The sequence below is a fragment of the Protopterus annectens genome, chromosome 1.part2, assembly GCF_019279795.1.
Source record: "Protopterus annectens isolate FY-2018-M chromosome 1.part2, PAN1.0, whole genome shotgun sequence".
NCBI lineage: Eukaryota > Metazoa > Chordata > Ceratodontiformes > Protopteridae > Protopterus > Protopterus annectens.
The window spans coordinates 366,057,153-366,079,491 of record NC_056727.1 but is presented as its reverse complement, the minus strand read 5'-3'; the positions used below and the strand labels follow the sequence as shown (position 1 = coordinate 366,079,491).

Here is a 22,339-nt window from a genome sequence, read left to right as displayed (position 1 = left end):
ATTTAGCCATGTTTCAATCAATAATAAGGATTGTTGTGTAAGGTCTTAGAGCGTACATGAAGACAGAGATTTGGCATAGCAGACTAAGGTTAATTCAACAGCCTGTTAAACTAGGGTAACATTTTTGTAGAGTGTAGAGGTTATTCGTGAATATGTTGAGAAAGTATGAGCCCTAGTATAGATCGTTGTGGGACACCAATAGTTACAGGCAAGATGGATGAGAAATCATTGTTCCATTTAACTGGTTGCTCTGTTTGAGAGGTATATGTGGAGCCACTGCAGTGAAGAGTTGGTGATAAAAGTAAGAGTTTATGTAAGAATTTCTGGTTGGAGACAATATCCAAAGCTTTTGTTAATTCTAGAAAGTGGTGAGACAAGGCTTCCAGCATTTCAAAATTCAGCAAAGGAGTAGTTGTGCTGTGAAGAGGACAGAAACCATGTTGGGATGAAGAAAGAAGCTGGTTATCTATTAGATAATAGAGAAGTTGCATATGAATAGATTTTTCTAATGTTTTTCATAGGGATGATAACATGGCAATTTGTCTATAGTCTGAAAGGTCTGTATTGATTCCACCCTTGAGTTCCCACTTTACTAGCATATAGACAACTGTTTGAACAGTAGAATAATGGATGATTTTTCCATAGTGAGATGACTTTTATTTTCAGCTATGAATTGATTTACCAGAATTTAAACTGTATATGCAATAGCCTTGTCTGCTATTTTAACATATTTGAGAGGCAGATTGTCAGGGGCAGATGTATTTGGCTTTAATATTTTGAGGTATTTTTTGATGGTATCTCTGGTGAACTGGTTGGAAGGAGAAATGTTGAAGGAGGTTATTTGATTGAGTAGAAACATCAAGAGCTTGATTAGTTACCTAGTAGTTTAATGACTGTACTGCCTGCTGAAAGTGGGTATTGAATTGGTTAGCTGTGGTCTCATTTTGTTAGTGTGTATATGGTGTTGACTGTACAGCTTGTTCTAGATTTAACAATTTATTGACTGAAGCCCAGAACAGACTTGGACTATTAGTGTGTATGTTTTAGTTGGTTGAGTAATAGGATTTCTTATCTTTGGTGATACATTTTTTTTGTTAGGTTTCTTAGTTGTCTATATGCTAGTAAAGTGTGAGCAGTTTTAATTTTTTGGTCAGACATTCTGTGTTTTGTCTGTTTGTTTCTCAAATTGTATGGCTTGCTTTGTCTCTTTTATTTGGGGGGGGGGGGGTACTGGTGCATTTAGAACACCTAGGAAGATTTTATTGAACTCAGAGACAGCATTATTTATGGGTAGAATCTTTAGTGACTCCCAGATAACAAGATGTGCTATATTAATAAAAGTGTCTTCTCGAAAAGTAGTATGTTTTCTTACTTGGCTGTAATAATGTGTTTGGGGACTGTTGCTTTGGTACCTTATGGTGTGGGTTGGGAAGTGATCACTTAGGCTGTCTGACAGACTTCCATGGGATGTTTTACTTGGAGAAAACGTTAAGATCCATTTGAAGTTTGATCATCTGGCTATTTTATAGGTTGCTGGTGTGGTTATAAGTTGGGTAAACTTGTACAGGTGTACATTATTGGTTGGATTTTCAGGTTGTATATGGTTTGCCAGTCTATACTGACATCACCCAATATACTTTCATGCAAGATTTTTGAGGAGGCCTAGCAGAGAATGTGTTCCAGAGTTTTAGCCTTGTTACTTTGGAGTATGTATGTACCCATGATTGTGATAGTCTTGTGAGTGTTTATTTATTTACTTATTTGACATTTGTTACCAGGAAATTCCTACTGGGCCAGAAAGTGCCCATTTTCAGTGGAGGTCCAGGGAGAAAAGCTTCACAATCACAAACCTTCAAAAATCAAGTACATACATTTTAAATCAACAAAATGTCATGTTACACCGCAAAACATAATTTGTATCATGAGTTTTATCATGGTTAGCAGGAATTCTAAATTAGAGAAAAGTTGGCCGAATGTGGGGTGAACGGGAGATATCCGGTTGTTTTTATAGAAAATAATAACAGTGCTAGCTTTTTTTGCTGGCTCTGTCTAATGTGATAATTGCCTGGTAGTGCAGTTTCTTCATTTTTTGATTCCTGGCGGAGCCAGGTTTCTGTGACAACTAAGATGTCTGGAGTGTGTAGTGCTATCCATTCATGCAATTCAGGGAGTTTGTTATAAGTATTTCATAAGTTGCTATAGTATCTATGTGAAGGCCATGGTGGGATTGTGGGTGAGTGGTAACAATAAAGTGGCTGCTGGAGATTTGCTGTCTGGTACCTGAATATGCTGTGCTGGGCTTGGGTTTGGGTGGATGTCACCATTAAGCTGTATGGTTATGGAGGTATGATGGTACAGGTAGAAGCAGTTTTGCTTGATTTTATGCTTAATACCCAGTTTATCACTAAATGGTTGTTGCTTTGGATAACTGTACTTGAACAGTAGGATATATGAGTGCTGACACAGGGTGAGTTTGGAAGATTAGGTTTAGAGGTATTTTGCTCGGAGGACACAATATAAGTGTTTTGTTGGAATTGTGAAATGTTGGATTGGTTTTCCCAGTATAGAACCCTTCACATACAATGCACTCTGCCCAGTAGACTATGTTCTTATCTGTGCAGTCAGCATAAAAACTAAACTCAATCTTTCTCATAGTTCTAGGATGTGTAACAGAAGTAACCATCCACGCATGCCTACAGGCACTACACGATCTGCATGCATAAGTACCTCTCCTTTCAGAATATACCCTGTCTATGTAGATGTTCTTCGTGTTTCACTGTTGCAGTCATCACATTTGGGTTATCTGCTTGCAGGTAGCCCTCAGTCGGCCTGATTATCAAAGTCCTGGGTCCTGCATCAGTTGCTGTCTCATCTTCCATGACGTCAGATAGTCAAGGGTATGAAGCATGCAGCTGACACCATTACATCAGTCTTTCTTGCCATGCGGTGCCCGAAGCAGAAGCAGGTCACAAGTGCTGGTCAGCCGACTCCCGAAATTTTCGTTTTCGAGTTTCAAATCCAAAGTCTTCAACAAAGCTAAGTACCCCGTTGGGGAAACTTTTTCTTGCTCTAAACCGATGTCAGTAAAAGTTAACAATTGTATTTCTTGTGGAAAGCAAATACCTCATAAAGATTTCCATTCGTACTGCATTGCTTTCTTTGTCCCAGACCACAACGTCCCTCGCTGTCGGTTTTGTGCCCTATTCAAACCTCGAACTATTCGTCGTCGGTTCATTTTCGCATCTAAATGTTTTGGTGCTCTGTTTATTCAGAAATGGCTTCGGTAAGCCACCCGACTACCGACATTCTGAAAAAACGCAAAGATAAAGATAGAGACAGGCCGCATAGGTCCAAAGCTGCCGACGATGCTTTCGTTAAGCTAGTCACCAGTTCGCCGGTACTCAATGATTCGCTTTTGCAGCCCCTGATACCCACTACTTCAGATTCACAGGCCTCTACTGAGACCCATTCGGAGTCCGGTATGTCGTGAGATACTTCTTCGACTGTGGAACCTGCGGATGTCTCTACCTTGGATGGATCCAGAGCCGTTGTGCAGGCACCGGCTTCTGAGGGTGTATTCAGGCCTACTGACTTGCATATTAAACCGACGCCATCTTCTTCTTCAAGGCCTAAGTCTCGATCCACGACTAGAAAACCGACGCCCTAACCACATGGTCAGGCCCCTATGCCTAAAATAAATGATAAGAATGGCTGAAGACCTTATTACTCTAATTAGGGGAAGCCACCCTTTTCCCTCTAAGAGACCTAGAACTGATTTTCTTTCTGATTCTTCTGATCAAGATTCTGAAATTTCTTTTTTTTCTGATGAGCCAGAGTTGCCCTTATCCACCTATGAGGATTCTGATGCAGAGGACTCCATTCCTTCTGCTTCCCCTCCAGAGGATTTCTCTTTTGGTGAAACTTTGCATACTTTTAGGGAGCATTTCCGCTGGGAAAGCCAGGATTACTCTTGACTTCAAAAAGAGGCTTACGGAATTCTTACTCCTACCTCAACACAGGCCTTTAGCTATCCTTCCTGTACTGGACATTGTAGATGATACCTTCTTGGAATCTAGCCTGGCCCCTGACACTTTACCCCCGACTCCCAGAAAACCTGACAGGTATTACAGAGTACCTGACTCTCACAAGTTCCTCTTTAAGAATCCTACTGTGGATCTTGAGAACATTTCACAGGGACCCAAAGGCATTAAGGCTACTACTGCCAAAAAAACCTACCCCTTCTGATAGAGATTCCAGGGCCCTGGACAGAAGGGGTAAGAAGGTTTTCACTTCTGCAACTTTGGCCATTAGGGCCTTAAACTGCCAGTTTCATATGTTAAAGTATCAGCAGCATGTTATTGGATTGCTTAAACAGAAAATTATGTTGATTCCTGACTGTGCTGAAAATAAAGAATTACAGGATTTAATGCATTCTGCTGAACAAGTTGGAAAACATACTTTGCAATGTGGTTTTGATTCATTAGAGGCATTTTGCAGGGCTGCTGTCACTGGTTCTGTACTTAGAAGGTATGCTTGGCTTAAGGAGCAAACATTGCCAGATCATGTTAAAGTTAAATTACTGGATGCTCCCTTAAACCAAGACCGCCTGTTTGGCAACCAAGCAGATGAAGTACTTAAAAAGATGGAGGAAAAAGCTAAATCTATGCAAACTGTTAAAGATTTCCTGCAAGTGCAGCCTCCCAGATTTAGTAGGCACTGGCCTTCTAAGAACTGGTTCTTTCCTGTTTCTCTTCCAGGACTTCTCAGTCAAAACCCAGAAGCAGCAGACCGCCCAGGCTTCAGTCTCAAGGTACTAACCGGCCTAAGCAGTGGGGGGCTCCCACTTCCAAAGCTGGAAGTAGTAAGACACCCCCCTATGGTAAACTGCCACAGTGACTTAACTTTAAACCTTCCAAGCCCTACTCAACTTATTTTATTTTATTTTATTTTACATTTGTTTACTGGGCTAGTCTAACTGGATACATGTCCATTTTCAGTAGAGGCCCAGGGAGATAAGCTCCAAGACAGAACAATGATAAAAAACAACATAACAAATAGGTAAGATTATAACATTAAACAAAAAAAAAACTGACTGTTCCTTTAGGGGGAAAGATCACCCTGCATGCAAAAAGCTGGGAGCTCATTACCCAAGACAAATGGGTTTTAAATATAGTTTCCCAAGGATACAGATTCCACTTCCACTCCTTACCAACCCCAAATGATTGGCCAGACCTACCCCCAAATCAGTGGGCAGAGGCTCAAAAACAGGTTCTCTCTCTTCTAAGCATCAAGGCTATTCAGCCTGTCCCAGAAGAAGAATGGGGGCAAGGTTTTTACTCAAGACTTTTCCTTGTTCCCAGAAAAGACAATTCCTGGTGTCCTGTCCTGGACCTGTGTATCTTAAACACCTTTTTGGTAATCCCAAAATTCAAAATGCTAACTCTTCATCAGCTGCTTCCCATGCTGGGCAAAAATGCCTGGTTGACAACACTGGATTTAAAGGAGGCCTACCTGCACATCCCAGTCAGGGAATCTTGCAGAAGATACCTTCACTTTAGAGCAGGCTACATGCACTATCAGTTCTCTGCACTGCCCTTTGGCTTATCTACTGCGCCCAGGGTATTCACAAAGTGCCTAGCTCCAGTCATTGCATTTTGCAGGCAAAGAAATATTCAAATATACCCATACCTGGACGATTGTCTAATTCAGGCAGAAAGCCAGGACATACTTTTAAATCATCAGGCATTTGTAAAGAAATTACTAACTTCTCTGGGGTACACCATAAACGAAAAGAAATCACATCTAGTACTCTGCCAACAAATTGTATTCCTGGGAGCAAGCTTGAATACAACTTCCCAGATGGCCTACCTCACGCCAGAGAAACAAGTTCATTTGACAGCCTACTTCAAACTACTGGCCACAAAGACCCAGCTATCTGCAAGGAAAATACTGCAAGCCCTGGGGTTCATGGCCTCTTGCATTCTACTAATTCCATATGCAAGTCTGCATATGAGGAAACTACAAAAAGAGTTCCTTTGATGGGCAGAGGCCTGCCACCACAACAAAGGGCTGCCATTCACTCTACCCCCTGCCACCCAAGCCCTAACAACAGACGCATCAGACTATGCATGGGGGGCTCACTTGGCAGGACAGTGCACTCAGGGCAAATGGAACCCGAGTCAAATGCACCTGCATATCAATCAAAAAGAAATGTTAGCTGTACAGAATGCTCTGACAGCCTTCAAGGACCACATTCTTCCAGGACAATTATTGGTAAAGACAGACAACACCACTGTTATGTGGTACATAAACAAGCAGTGGGGAACCCACTCATACCCTCTCTGCAGGCTAGCCATGGCTCTGTGGAACACAGCCTTGAGCTATCAAGTGCACCTACACACTCAATTCCTGCCAGGCAAGCTAAATACACTGGCAAGCGATCTAATCAGAAACCTTATGGACCCACACAAGTGGAAATTGGAACCAAATATATTCAACATTTTGAGAAACAAATGGGGGAGCCCAAAGATAGGCCTGTTTGCCCTCCCCTCAGAACTACCAATTGGACAAATTCTGCACAAGGACTCCCCACAGACAAGCTTGGAAAGTGGATGCCCTGTCCTTCACCTGGAAAAACCTATCAGTCTATGCCTTTCCCCCTCTGCCTCTCCTCTCCAGTGTGCTACTAAAGATCAAACAGGACAAACCAAGGACAATACTGATTGCACTAGAGTGGCCACGCCAACACTGGGTACCCCCTCTTGCGCAGTGTGTCACTGCTGGAACCATGACACCTGCCTCAGACCCCTGCCCTGCCATCCCAGCAGGAGGGCCAGATTCTGCACCCACAGCTTCAAACCCTGAACCTTGCAGCCTGGCTAATTAACCTGATCTCTCTGTTACCATCCCTCAGTAAGCAAGTGATGGATGTCATTCTTGAGGCAAGGAGGCCTAGTACTAGAAAATCCTATGCTGAAAAATAGAAAAGATTCTTTTCCTGGAGCCAAACTCAAGGTATGGGCACAACAGTGCCCAGTTTACCTCACATTCTTCAATACTTAACTGAGATGCTTCACAAGGGCCTTTCCGTTTCTTCCATCAAAATTCATGCCGTGGCCATTTCAGCACATTATAATACAGAGCCACCCCTCTTCTCTCATCCACTGCCAAAGCAATTCCTCAGAGGGGCCAAAATTTTAAGACCACCCAGGAGAGCCCCTACTCCAGCCTGGGACCTTAACTTTGTATTGGAAAAGCTCACTCTACCTCTCCTTGAGCCAGCTGCAAATGCAGAGTTGAAATTCCTTTCTTGGAAAACAGCCTTTCTTCTAGCCATCACTTCGGCAAGAAGGGTGTGTGAACTACAGGCCCTGATGGCAGTGGAGCCATTCATCATCTTTCATGTGGCCCTCAGGACTAATCCTTCCTTTATGCCCAAGGTGGTATCCAGTGTGGCCCTTAATCAATCTATTCATTTGCCAACCTTCTTTTCTAATCCACAGAACAAAATGGAACGAATACTGCACTCCTTGGATGTGCACAGACAACTTAGACTTTACTTGGACAGGACTAAGCCTCTCAGGAAATCTGAACATCTGCTGGTTGCATTTGTTGCAGGGGCAGAGTGAAAGGCCATTTCAAAGCAAACCATTTCTAAGTGGATAGGCCATTGCATTCATTTCTGCTATAAGCACCATTGAAAACCTACACCACAGGGGATAAGCCCTCATTCCATCAGGGCTGTGTCTACCTCTACAGCCTTTCTCAGAGGTGCCCCTACTAGGGACATCCTAGAAGCTGCTACCTGGAGTTCTGTACATACCTTCACCAAGCATTACCACTTGCCAGTTTTTTCTAAATCCAGTGCTGGCTTTGCCACTGCATCTTGCAGGGCCTTATAGCTGGTCCTAATGCTATCCAATTGCCTCCTGACTTCCTTAGCTTTGGGAATCTACCCAAATGTGATGACTGCAACAGTGAAACATGAAGAACATAGTACAGTTGTGTACACTTACCATAAATGTAGTTGTTCGATTGTATTCACTGTTGCAGTCCTGGTTACCCTCCCTCCAGCCCTCTGATTTCTATTGACTATACCTCTATTCTTGTTTACTACGCTTAAAGCTTTCTGGTGTGTTTGCTTTTTGTTGTAGGTGTAACCTTGTATGTAATTGCTTCCCATTATGGGGACACCTGACATCTGGGACAAGAAAAACTGATGTAATGGCGTCGGCTGCATGCTTTATACCCCTGACTATCTGACGTCATGGAAGATGAGACAGCAACCGATGCAGGGCCCAAGACTTTGATAATCAGGCTGACTGAGGGTTACCTGCAAGCAGATAACCCAAATGTGATGACTGTAACAGTGAATACACTCGAACATCTACATTTATGGTAAGTGTACACAACTGTACTTTCTGTCTGTAGCATAGATGTTGCTTCAGGGTTTTATTATTTTTAAGGGAGAATCATGGATATGGTCCAACCACATTACCTACACTTGGGTCCATCATAAGTACTGGCCAGTTCTTTTTCACCACATCACAAGTGACATTAATGTTACTTGAATACGTTAAAGTTACTGTGTTCGCATTGCCTTTAGGTAGATGTTTCTCCTTAGCTCGTTGGTCCAGGGGGTCAGAGAAATACGGTCTAATCTCATTCCCAGTGGCAGATCTAACCTCATTAATGCCCTCTCAATGACCCCTATTTTGTAACCACGCTCTAGCAGTTCTATACGTAAAGTATCCAGAGCCTCTTCTATCTTAGTTTCATTTGTGTGCAGTCTCTTTAGGAAAACCAATCAAACACTGAAACAGAGTACTTGAGTATAATAATGATATACGCAATAGGAAAGAAAGTAATGCGTTAGCCAAACATGTGATAGAAACAGATGACACCCATTGATTTAAGTTTTTGGTTTTGCATAAAGTTGGTGCAAGATTTGGTTTTGCATAAAGTTGATATAAAGTTGCTATAAGAGGAGGTGATATAGCTAATGAAATAGAATATATTGAGTTAAGATGGATTCTTGACCTGAGGGTTACTGTATTCCCAGGTCTGAATAATGCTGTGTCTTCAAAACCTGCTCGGAAGAGGAGAGGATTGCATCATTAATTGCACCATGTGACTTGACATCTCTTAATTTAATGGCTAGTTATCTGTATATAAGGCTTTAAGTGTTTTATCATTTTTTATGGTCTGATGAAGCGGGTAAGCCACGGAAGCGCTCACCAGTTTGTTTTGTGTACATTTATTATTATTAAACTGTTTTTACTCAACTTTAGCCTTTTGGACATTCATTTTTGGAATGGTATTAGAAAACCCAAAAGATTTGGGGAAAATAAAAAAAGGGAGAAAGGCAGGTCATCCATGCTAATCTTGGTCAGTGTAAGGATCTCTTTTGTGGAAAGAGACCGTGACTGATGCTTTCCATGTGGAAGGTGATGTGTCCTTTTTGTATTGATCTGTTACTAAGAACATTAATAAGGACAGATACAAAATAAGCAATGGTCTCACTACTATGCTTACAGGAGAGTGGGGGTGGTTGTGTGAGTCAAGGGAAAATATATTTAGATGTTCATCGTGCATACAGCTGCAGTAATCACAGATGGGTTTTCTGCCGTCAGGCGGGTCCTCGGTCAGCCGAATTCCAAAGTCTAGGTCCGGCGTCGGTTGTTGTCGCTTTCTTTCCTGACGTCAGTGAGGCAGGGGTATATAAGACACAGCCGACGCCATTTTCTTCAGTCTTTTTTGCCGTGCGGTGCCCGAAGCAGAAGCAGTTCGCAAGTGCCGGTCGGCCAGCTCCTGAATTTACGAAAAATTGGAAACCGAAGTCTTCTTTAAAGCTAAGTACCCCATTGGGGAAACTTTTCTTGCCTCAGACCGATGTCAGAAAAAGTTAACAATTGTATTTCTTGTGGGAAGCAAATACCGCATAAGGATTTCCATTCCCTCTGCATACCTTGTTTAGGCCCAGACCACGACGTCTCGGGCTGTCGCTTTTGCGCTACTTTCAATAAACGCACTATTAAGCGTCGGACAGAGTTCGCCCAACACCTTTTTGGTAAAGCCTTTGATTATAAAATGTCGTCGGAGACTCCGACTACCATTTTGTCCAAAAACCACAAGGACAAGGACCGACACGCGAGGTCCGCAGTCTCCACCGACACCACGCCAAAACCGGCTACACGTGGTCCGGTTCTCAGCGAGACGCCTATGCAGTCCCCGACTACCGACGACACTTCTTTGGTGGTGTCTTCTGTAACCGAGACCGCAGGTACCTCGGCCCATACCCAGACTACAACCACCGAAGCCACTGTGAGCGTTGAGCCTCCTAATGTGGACAGGTCCACTTCCACCCATGGTGTCTTTATGCCCTCATCTTCCTTTTCCATTAAGGCCTTTACTAAGTCCAAATCAGCCAGGCATCCCAAGAGGCCTGTTGCACAGGGCCCATCTCCAGGCCCCATGCCTAAAAAGCAGATGCTTAAAATGGCTGAGGATTTAATTACTCTTATCAGGGGTTCCCAACCCCCTCCAGACAAGTGACCCAGAGTGGAGGAAGATTCTCCCTCTTCTGATCAGGGCTCCATTTTTTCAGAACATTCTGATGTAGAGGAACACTCTTACTCCCCTTTTGAAGATTCTGATGCAGAGCAGTCCATTCCTTCTGTATCTCCTCCAGAGGATTTTTCTTTTGGGGAAGCCTTGCACACCTTGAGGAAACACTTCCATTGGGAAGGCCAAGACTTTTCTGATTCCAAGAAAAGACTTAGGGAATTTCTTTTGTTACCTCAACACAGACCTCTGGCGATACCTCCTGTCTTGGACATACTTGATGATGTTTATTCGGAGGCTTGCCTTAATCCGGATTCCCTGCCTCCTGCCCCAGTCAAGCCTGATAGGTACTACAGAGTTCCTAACTCCCACCAATTTCTTTACAAAAGCCATAATGCTGACCCTGAAACCATTTCGCAAGGCCCCAAGGGAATGAAGGTCTCTACTGCTAAGAATCCACTTCCTTCCGAAAGAGAGTTAAGATCCTTAGAAAGGTGGGGGGAAAAGGTATATACCTCGGCCACCCTAGCCATGAGGGCCTTAAATTGTCAGTTTCATATGCTTAAATATCAGCAGTTTCTGTTATCACAATTAAGAAATAAAATGTCTCAACCTGAACAACCAGATTTGAAGGAGTTGCAGGATATGATGCATAGTGCAGAACAAGTGGGTAAACACACCTTACAATGTGGCTATGATGCCCTAGAGGCCTCAAGTAGAGCTGCTGTTACAGGATCAGTTATTCGTAGACATGCCTGGCTTAGGGAACAAATCTTGCCTGATCATGTGAAAGCTAAACTACTAGATGCTCCTTTACAAAAGGATGTGCTATTTGGTACTAATGCTGAGGAGATACTACGGAAAATGGAAGAGAAAGCCAAATCTATGCAAACTGTCAAAGCTTTTCTACAGGTTCAACCACCACGTTTTAGCAGAAATTGGCCTTCTAAAAACTGGTCCTTTCCAGCCACGGACAAGCCCCAAAGAGGTAGATACAGGCGCACAAGGGGCAGAGGACAATCACAAGGATCATATAGAGGCAGGCAATGGCAAACTCCAGCACCAAGAGGTGGCGAAGACAGTGCACAACAATACAGGAAACAAACCCAATGACTTCCTCCTTTCCATGCCAAGCAAGTCTCAGCTGGCAGCACCCTTGGGAGGAAAGCTGGCATTATTTACAAGAAATTGGCATATTGTCACAACAGACAAATGGATCCTGGACGTTATAAACAGAGGCTACAGATTTCATTTTCACACTCTTCCAAAAATGAGAGGCATGCCAAACCTGCCACACAATCAAAGGGCAGAGGCACAACTACAAATTTCAAAGCTCATAGACATGAAAGCTATTCAAGAGGTACCTACTCACGAACAAGGTCAAGGATTTTATTCCAGGCTATTTCTGGTACCGAGGAAAGGAACCGACTGGAGACCCATTTTGGACTTATCCATCCTAAACACATTCTTACTCGTACCAAAATTCAAGATGCTCACATTACAGCAGCTTCTTCCCATGCTGGGCAAGGAGTTTTGGCTTGTAACATTGGACCTCAAGGAGGCATACCTGCATGTCCCAATCAGACAAAGCTGCAGAAGATACCTCAGATTTCTTGCAGGTTCAATTCACTATCAATTCCCTGCATTGCCCTTTGGCTTATCTACTGCGCCCAGAGTATTCACGAAATGCCTGGCATCAGTAATTGCCTACTGCATACTTCAAGGGATACAAATTTACCCTTATTTGGACGACTGCCTGATCCAAGTGGACAGCAAGCACATACTTCTGGAACATCTGGCTTATGTAACACGGTTACTGAATTCCCTGGGATACACAGTCAACAAAGAGAAATCCAGGCTAACACCATCTCAGAAAATAACTTTCCTGGGTGCCAACTTGGACACAAACACCCAGATGGCCTATCTTACGCCAGAAAACAGGGGCAACTAACTCAGTACTTCAAAATACTAGCAAATTGTACCAGGCTTACTGCAAGGAAAATCCTGCAGGCTCTGGGCTTCATGGCATCTTGCATTCTTTTAATCCCATGTGCAAAGTTGCATATGAGGAAACTTCAATGGTACCTAAAAAACCTATGGTCTCAACACAGCCACAGTTTGGAAACAATAATACCAATAATTCCATGTTTGCAAAAGGAATTTCTATGGTGGGCCCAAGCATGTCAAACAAACACAGGTCTCCCATTCTGCAAGCCTCAAGCAAATGAAGTCATCACAACAGATGCCTCAGATTACGCCTGGGGGGCGCACATGACAGACAGGTGCATTCAGGGAAATGGTCCCAAAAGGAAAAGCACCTTCACATCAATCAGAAAGAAATGCTAGCAGTGATAAATGCAGTCACAGCTTTCAAGGACCTCCTGCATCCAGGACAATTATTGATAAGAACAGACAACACCACAGTAATGTGGTACATAAACAAACAAGGAGGAACACATTCATACCCCCTGTGCAGACTAGCCATGACACTTTGGAACTTGGCTCTGGAATGGCAAATCGAAGTTCAGGCACAGTACTTGCCAGGTTTGGAAAACACGCTGGCAGACAATCTAAGCAGAAATATGACAGATCCACACGAATGGAAGTTGCATCCTCAAGTGTTTACAAAGATAATCCAAGCATGGAGGAGGCCAGACATAGATCTCTTCGCCTCCCACAGGAATCATCAATTGGAAAAGTTCTGTTCAAGGACGTTTCATCCAAAGGCCTGGAGAGTGGATGCCCTTTCATTCAGTTGGACAGCATGGACAGTTTACGCTTTCTCACCTCTGCCTCTTCTGCCCAAGGTACTCTTGAAAGCAAGAGCAGACAGACCGAAGATGATACTGATTGCTCCAGACTGGCCAAGACAACACTGGTACGCACTCCTGAGGAGCCTAACACATACTCCTCCCTGGTCCCTACCTCTAATGCCTCTTCTGCTGACTCAGCACAGCTACAAAACTCTTCACAGTCAGCTGAAAACACTCAATCTCGCTGCATGGAAAATTCCTTAACACCACAACAGACCCTACTCCCCAAAGAGGTGCAGGATGTCATTTTGGAGGCCAGAAGGCCATCTACTAGAAAGGCTTACTCCGCAAAATGGAAACGGTTTTGCTCTTGGAATGAGAAAAAGGCCAGGACCCTAGAAAAGTGAATTTGCCTCAGGTATTACAGTATCTAGCTGAGCTGCTGAACAGTGGACTTTTATTTTCCTCCATAAAATCCATGCCTCAGCCATTTCTGCAGAATTCAACACTGATCCACCCTTATTCTCTCACCCACTCTTAAGACAGTTCCTCAGAGGGGCTAAGAATATAAGACCACCAAGGAAACAACCAATGCCAGCCTGGGATCTTAATTACATTCTAGAAAAATTAACATTGCCTCCCTTTGAACCAGCTGCCTCAACAGATTTGCAATATTTGTCCTGGAAAACAGCCTTCCTTCTGGCCATTACCTCAGCTCATAGGGTTTCGGAACTACAAGCCCTCATGGCTGTGCAGCCCTTTCTCATCTTCCATCAGGACAGGGTTTCCCTTCGAACCAACCCGTCATTTATGCCTAAAGTGGTATCCAGGGTAGCTTTAAATCAAGCCATACACTTACCTACCTTTTACCCCAATCCTCAAAACAAAGGGGAAAGGCTGCTACACTCCTTAGACATCCATAGACAGCTACGTTATTATTTGGACAGAACAAAGCCTTTCAGGAAATCAGAACAACTTTTTGTGTCCTATGCTGTAGGAGCTCAAGGGAAGCCTACCACCCTGTGCGTAGCTTTGGGATTCTACCCATCTGTGATTACTGCAGCTGTATGCACGATGAACATAGTACAGTTTTGTACCTACCATAAATGTAGATTTTTGAGTGCTAATACAGCTGCAGAACAGTTTTCCCTTCCTCCTTCTCCTCTTGGTAAAGGCCTAGGGCCTAACCCCTCTTCATACAACCTGATTGGGTTATCCTTCTATGGTATATTTGCTTGCAACTACTGATTTTTGATTATATTGTATTGCATGTATATAAATATAATTTATGTATTGCCTTCCTTCTGGGGGCACCTGACATCTGGGGCAAGAAAGACTGAAGAAAATGGCGTCGGCTGTATCTTATATACCCCTGCCTCACTGAGGTCAGGAAAGAAAGCGACAACAACCGACGCCAGACATAGACTTTGGAATTCGGCCGACCGAGGACCCGCCTGACGGCAGAAAACCCATCTGTGATTACTGCAGCTGTATTAGCACTCGAACATCTACATTTATGGTAGGTACAAAACTGTACTTTTCTTAAGAAGCTTTCATGTTGTTGAAGTAGGGACATTTAAAAGTTTCACAATTTCAGTGGTTGCATTGCAGTGAATTTTAGGTCAGCTTGTTAGGTTTTGGGGGAGAGATCCTAGCAGATGTTACTGAATTGGGGAGAGAGAATTCAGTGACTACCACATTAGAGACTGCAGAGGAAGACAGAATTGGTTCTGCATCTTTATCTTGAGATAGTAGGGAGATTTCTTAGAACTCCACTTCATGTTGGTGTTGTGCTTGTACTGATCTTTTTGTTGTGTGCTTGTTTTTATTTTTGAGGAATTTGACCTTGTTGCATAGTTGCTTGCAAAGGGTGTTGGCAGAGTAAACTTGTTTACCCAGCTGGCTCTTCTCTGTACCTCTGCTTCGAAACAGTTCTTACTTGTGCTTGCTTCAAAAGACCTAGAACAGGTATAGAAGATATATCCTCTCACTGCTACCTCAAAATGTCATTTTCAATAATTAATTATTTTCCTTTCTTGTAGACTTAGAACCTACCCCAAGGCATGCCACTAGATTTTTTTCTGTCTCAGTTTTCTTGTAGGACTGTGGATTGAGGAACAGCCTAGATTTGCATAATGTTAGAGCTGGCATCTGGTATAGATTTCTACTTAGAAATTCATCAGTCTTGTCTTGAGTCTCATGTCTTAGTTCTGCTGGTGCTCTTGGTTCAAGATTTGTTTCGAGGATTTCTTGTAAGTGTAAGGGTTTTGTAACGGCATTTTGATGAACACTACAGCTTTACTGAGTTTAGCAAATTGGAAAACGAGGCAGCATAGAGGTGCAGGTGTTATCATTCATACTTCACAGTACTTGTGTGGTATTTGCATGATCTCACACACACACAGATATATATATATATATATATATATATATATATATATATATATATATATATATATATATATATATATATATATATATATGTATATGTATATATTTACAATTAGAATCTTGAAGTGGATTTGGTGAACGAAACGAAGTCTGGAGGTCCAACGGTGACAATGTTGAACTCCGATATTGTCGAAGTACAAATCTTGCCCCTATCTCAATCCATGTTAAAACTTGTCCCAAAATTGCATTCGAAGAGTTCGAGGCTGTCAGTTATCACGGACGTGGGTTCATGATATAAGACCGAGTCCACTTCCAGATTCTAATAGTAAACCTATATGTATATATGTATATATATATATATATATATATATATATATATATATATGAACACACACACACAGACACACACATATACATATGTGTGTGTGTGTGTGTGTGTGTGTGTGTGTGTGTGTGTGTGTGTGTGTGTGTGTGTGTGTGTGTGTGTGTGTGTGTGTGTGTGTAAAATAAAAAAAAAATGAAAGAAAAGCCTGGCCAATGTAGGGTATTCACTGTGTGATACCTTAAACCTCCTGTAACGGAGGCCCGTTAATATATGCAAATGACCTCTTAAGGACATACAGTATTTCAGCTGCATGGCTTCTGCCCATGACTTGATACTTTAATTATTTATGGGTATTTTAAGGCCAATAAAGCCAGACCTAACTGTGGGCATTCATGTTTCACCTTTTTAATGACCTCATCAACGTAGCATAAGTAGATTGTTTGGCTATAGTTTAGAAACACAGGGCTTTAAACTCAGCTGATGCCCATAAACATAAAGGTGTAGTGAAGGCCCGTGGGATATATGCAGATAATGGAGACCCATGGGTTATATGCAAAATATGTAGATAGATAGATAGATAGATAGATAGATAGATAGATAGATAGATAGATGGATAGATAGATAGGTATTTGCCCATATCTGTTTTCCCCCACATTCTGAAAATATGCTAATATACTGGCAGGTTGACTGGTAATGTCAAACTGAATGTAGGTTTGCATGCAAACTTGAGTGGTCTAGTTCTTATGCCTGTTGCTTGCCAAGATAAGCTTCAGAGCCACACGACCCTGAACTGAATGAAGCAGTCATAAGACTATTGATGGATGGATGGATGGCTGTACAAAGAAACAAAGAAAAAATGATAAAGTAAGAAAGATTAGATGAGTTTTATGTACATTGTTTATGCAACACCATTTTAAAACTATATGGTAAAATACATTTTCTTCTTATCATAGTTGACCCAACCCAATCAAGACTATTGTAATAGTTAAAGTACTGCCACTAAGAACAACACTCAGATCTCCAATTTTTTGCCTTTAGGTTTAGAGGAAGTAAGAAAGATGAGATACTTGGAATCGCTCATAATAGATTGATCCGAATAGACATGACTACTGGAGACCCCATAGTAACTTGGAGATTCTCCAACATGAAACAGTGGAATGTCAACTGGGAAATAAGCCAGGTATAGCTAAACTCTTAAAAAAGGTATTAATTCTGTGGCCTTATTTTCTTTTTGTTAATGCAGTAGACTAGTAAACTGCAATAAAACTATCCCTCCTAAGCTCAAAAGAACTTTTATGACTGTAATTCTGCTATTGAAAAGTTTATGTTTTGTATTTGATATTTTTTTCAGGATGCCTTTAATGGATTTTCTCATGAAACATCAATTACTCAAAAGAACAACTGAAAAAAGAGCAATCTTTTAAGATAGAAACACTGAACTTTAAAAACCCAAAATGCATCTGTACCCCCACACCCTTGCTTAACTATACATGAAAGGGGAAAGGGTGGAAGCGGCTACTTTAATTGGCTCTACTTGATTTGAATACATTTAAAACCCAGAGTTTTTTAAAGATCTGAGGAAGGGCAAGTCCCAAAAGCACTCATCTTTTAATAAACTTGATTTTTATGCCTTGGACTATGGTTATATATATACATATATATATATATATATATATATATATATATATATATATATATATATATATATATATATATATATATATATATATATATATATATATATCAACTCGGGTCTATATTAGATCAGTGAAAAATATTTTCAGCGAACAGCTCTTTGCGGAACGCTCATTGTTTAAATCTTGCTCAGTTGAACAGCCGTTTCAGCGAATTTTTTTTCTAGCGGAAAAAATCGCTTGACCATCATCAGGAATTTGCCCTTTTCCCCACTGTAGTGCGATCTCGAAGTTAATATATTTAGTTAGGTTGGGTATGGGGGGCACAGTCCCCCCCTCACATTGCGGGGTGTGGGGGACGAAGCCCTCACTTTAGAGGGTTTTAAATGTTGTGAAGTTTTACACTGGCCAATCGTTTTTTTCCCTAGGAAAAATTTTGCTGAAACGGCCGTTCAATGGAGTAAGGTTTCAACAATGAGTGTTCCGCAAAGAGCCATTTGCTGATAAGGTTTTTTGCTGATCTAATATAGACCCTACCAACTCTGAGATCACACAGCATTGGGGAAAAGGCAAATTCACTGACTCAGCTGTATCAATATATCACACAAAAAGATGCTGGAAAGCTGAAAACCAAAAGAAAAAAGAATGTTCCCTCTTTGAGTATTCCCTCTTACCGATTGCACCCCTTCAGTGTACATCTTCATCAGAGTGACAATATCCAAAATGGCTGTAAGTGCAGAAAACCAGAGTTGTTATTGTCCATGTTAAGAAAAAAATGGAGTACTTTTTCCTGAAACTCCCTCACATCCCAATTTCAACTATTGTGTGACACATGCCTTTTTGTGGTTTTATTCTCGCAGCTCTAGTCCAGTCATCAGAAATGGGAGGGGGTTGTGCGTCATTACTCTTTACATTACCACAATTAACACTTTGTCAGTAAATTAGTGTCAGGTAACCTAGTTTAATTATACTAATCAAGTAACCTGTTTTAATTGCAGTACATAAATAAATGCCTAATCCTTTTGAAAAGCAGCCCGAGCTATTGAGTTCCAAGAATTCATACAAAAATCCATACAAAAACCTGAAAACAGTATGGCATAACCAACTTTCTGTTCTGTGTTCAAGACATCACTGAAAAACTTGATTTTCTCCCAAAATAATGACAGTTGCAGGAAGGTTATTTTTAGCTGATATTATCATTGAAGCAACCCCATTTTGAATATAATGTAACATTTTGTCCACATGTAATGGGAAGTTAGTGAAACTGCACCCTTCCTAAGTAAATTTCATCTGCATCTTTTGTTGCATGCCTGTATGGCCTTATTTATTTAGGATAAAGATATAATGTTAAGTTGTCAATCTCGCCTTCATTCTTGCTGGATGGGTTCGGAGCCGATCCTCGGCTCCGACTCGGCCAATACTAAAGCTCAAGAGCTATTTTTACCGGCTCGAGGCTCCCCTATATCCCACAATGCTAGGCGGTAAATACCCAGATCTCGTTTGCCGCTTTAGCTGCGAGGTGCTTGTTTCTACCGGCTCTGCAGGTTAGTGACCTTTTATAGTTGTCAAACTCTAAAATCCCCTTATTTTCTTTAGTATAGTTTTCAAAAATAGTCTTTTAGTTATTTATTCCTAGTTTCATTCGGGTTCCCCTAATTGTTTTTCCCGTTTATCCACTGTTAATTTCCTTAGGCCTTCAGGCCCTCCTCACTTCTCCCCTTAGTCATACTTTATTGTATGAGTGATTGGGTTAGTTTTTCCCTTTCTTTAAAGGTATGTCTGTGTGTGTGTCTGTGTTTTAGAGCCACTTTAGGATGTTTAAAGACTCCAAGGTCTCAGGCTTCAAGAAGTGTGACTTGTGCTGTCAGAAAATGTCTCTGACAGACGGTCACACTTTGCACCTGCAGGACTCTTGCTCTGTCTGCCACGCTTTCAGTCCAAGAGTCCTGCAGGAACGCAAAAATAAACTTATACTTCGAGGGTTATTAAAGCCAGAAGGCTCCCTGACCCAGACCGCGTCAGGAAAACCTTCTAAGCCTTCCAAGGCATCGGCTCCAGCTTCGGAGCCATCCGCTGGTGGCTCTAAGGTTGCTTCGACATCAACTCTGTCTGGAGCCAATGTTTCGAAGACTAAAACTGTTACCTCGGCTCCAGCTGGAGCCGAGAGGTCCGACGCTCAAACGGCTCCGATAGTTTTGTCGGAGCCATCTACTAGGAAGAGGTCGAGATCCCCATCCATTGGCTCTATCCACTCGGCCCCGGGATCTCCACTCTTATCAGAGAGGAGCCATAGGTCACACTCCTCTCGGTCCTCTAGACTGTCCGACCACTACTTAGAGAGGGTGGTGAGCAGACTTCTCAAGTCCCAGGCACTGGCCCAAATACTGCATAGCCCTACCCAACGGTCAGTGGCTATACCTATCCCTTCCTCAGTTCCTCCTCCGATTCCCATGAGTTCGGAGCCGGAGCTTCTGGGAGCCATGACTGTCGGTGCGTCGTAGCCGATACTTCCACTTTCGGCTCTGTCATCGGCTCTGATCTCCTCCTTGGAGGGATCTGGGCACCGGGCTTCCCTCGTCGGCTCCGAGGGGGCGAGTGGCATCGGACCCTTGTCCGAGCCCGTTCTCCCTCTCGGAGCTTCGGCACTGGTGAGCTCGGCCCCGACATCGGCCTTGGAGCCGTCCCTTTCGGTGCCGGGAGGAGTCCTTGTCTCTTCGGAGCGGGGATCTTCCGCCCCGCCTGATCGGGGCGCCTTCGAGGTCATGCGGAGCGTGCTAGACCCGGTGTCTGCTCCACGGTCGGCTCCCTCAGCTCCTCCCTCTACAGTGCCTGTGATGGTCTCTACCCACCCTCTCGTCCCAGACCGTAGAGAGCCAACGTCTCAAGTTTCCCCACTGGGAATATCCTCCTTTTCCGAGGCTTCTCCTGATCCTTCAGGGGAACCACCTCGGAAGAAACTATGCAAGAGGAAGCATATTGACTCCCCCGAGTCTATCACCTCGGATACCGACTTGTATGAGTCGGAAGGGTCCCCACGGTCCTCCTCTGAGGATGTCTCCTTTTCAGACATCCTTGAGATCCTTAGACAGAGGGGGAACTGGTCCACCCTTAACCCTTCAGAGGACGAGTTGGTCTACCTTGAGGCTTTTGGCTGTCGCCCTTCTACCTCCTGGGTATCTCCTCCCTTTGACCCCCTCATGGATGTGGTGGCAAGGAAGGCGTGGACAGCCCCTGACACGGTGGAACCTACCCCACGAAGGCCGTCCAAGTTTATTACAGCTCCTAAGGACAAAGAATTCTTATCCAAGGGCGTCTCTGTTGATGCTATGGTGGTGGCCGCAGCCACTAAGAAGGAATTAGCCGATCCTTCGGTACCTATCCATCCTCCTAATAAGGAATCTAGGACTATGGATAGGTATGGTAAGCAGATGTTCTCCTCAGCGACCTTTGCTATGCGTTCGCTGAACTACTTGTGTCACTTCACCCGTCTTCAGAGAGATATGCTCAAGGAAATGGGTAATGCTTTACAGGATCCAACAACTGAGGGGTTTCGAGACAAAATGAACTCCCAGTTGGCAACCCTGAACTCAATCGTCAACTCCTCCATGCGACTTATTTCCTATGCGGCCGATGGTGCGAGTAGGGCCGCTGGCACAGGTGTAACTTTGCGACGTCACGCCTGGATGCGGCTTTGTAACTTTGCGGATCCTTTCAAGGCGTCCTTCACCAATTCCCTTTTTGATGGTTCAGGGTTGTTTGGACCTCAGGTGAAGGACACGTTGACTAGGTGCGAACAGGATAGCAAGACTCTCTCTGCCGTGGGAGTCCGGTTTTCTACCCCTTCTAGACCGTATCCCAAGGGTCAGAAGGGGGGAAAATGTGGTTCCGCAAACCACAGGGAGTCTCGCCTGATGCACCGAGTCAGTTCCCCTCTAGAGGCAGAGGGGGGAACAGTAATAGACGCCGCCCTAGGGGCAGAGGAGGTCCACAAAATCAAGGTAGCAGAGAGTCTCTCTCTGACAAACCTTTTCAGCATCCCTGAGGAGCTGCCCGACTGTTCACCTTCGGAGGCAGTCAGGGGAAGATTATCACTGTGTCCAGAAGCCTGGCTTTCTCTCACTCAAGACAAATGGGTACAGTCGATTATATCCGAGGGTTACAAAATTCCCTTTGTCCACATCCCATCTCAACCAAAAGGGCCCCTTCCAGACATTCCACCCGGTCTAAGGGAACAAGCAGCGCTAGAAATATCAAAGCTGCTGTCAAAAAGAGCTATCCAGCCAGTCCCGGCAGACCAGCAAGGATCCGGAATCTACTCCAAATTCTTTTTGGTTCCAAAAAAGACAGGGGACTGGAGACCGATATTGGATCTCAGCAGACTAAACAAGTCTGTAAACAAAACAAAATTCCGGATGGTCACGCTTCAGTCCATTCTGCCCTTCTTGGGTCAGGACAGTTGGATGTGCTCAATAGACCTTCAGGATGCGTACTATCATATCAAGATGCACAGACGCTCCAGAAGGTTCCTCCGCTTCTGGCTGGGAGCCAGTCACTATCAGTTCAGGGCCCTGCCCTTTGGTCTCACTACAGCCCCCTGAGTGTTCACCAAATGCATGGCAGTGGTCACAGCTCATCTGAGATGACAAGGATTCCAGGTGTTTCCATATTTAGGC

At 43.3% G+C, this 22,339-nt stretch overlaps 1 protein-coding gene across 1 annotated transcript in view; it reads left to right on the top strand.

The window, feature by feature from the left end:
• FERMT1 (FERM domain containing kindlin 1) overlaps positions 1 to 22,339 on the top strand; it is a 1,173,069-nt gene that overhangs the window by 1,010,456 nt on the left and 140,274 nt on the right. The window contains exon 14 of the mRNA XM_044056523.1: positions 17,071 to 17,212. Coding sequence (XP_043912458.1) covers positions 17,071 to 17,212 — 142 coding nt within the window. The remainder of the gene's footprint in view (positions 1 to 17,070; positions 17,213 to 22,339) is intronic.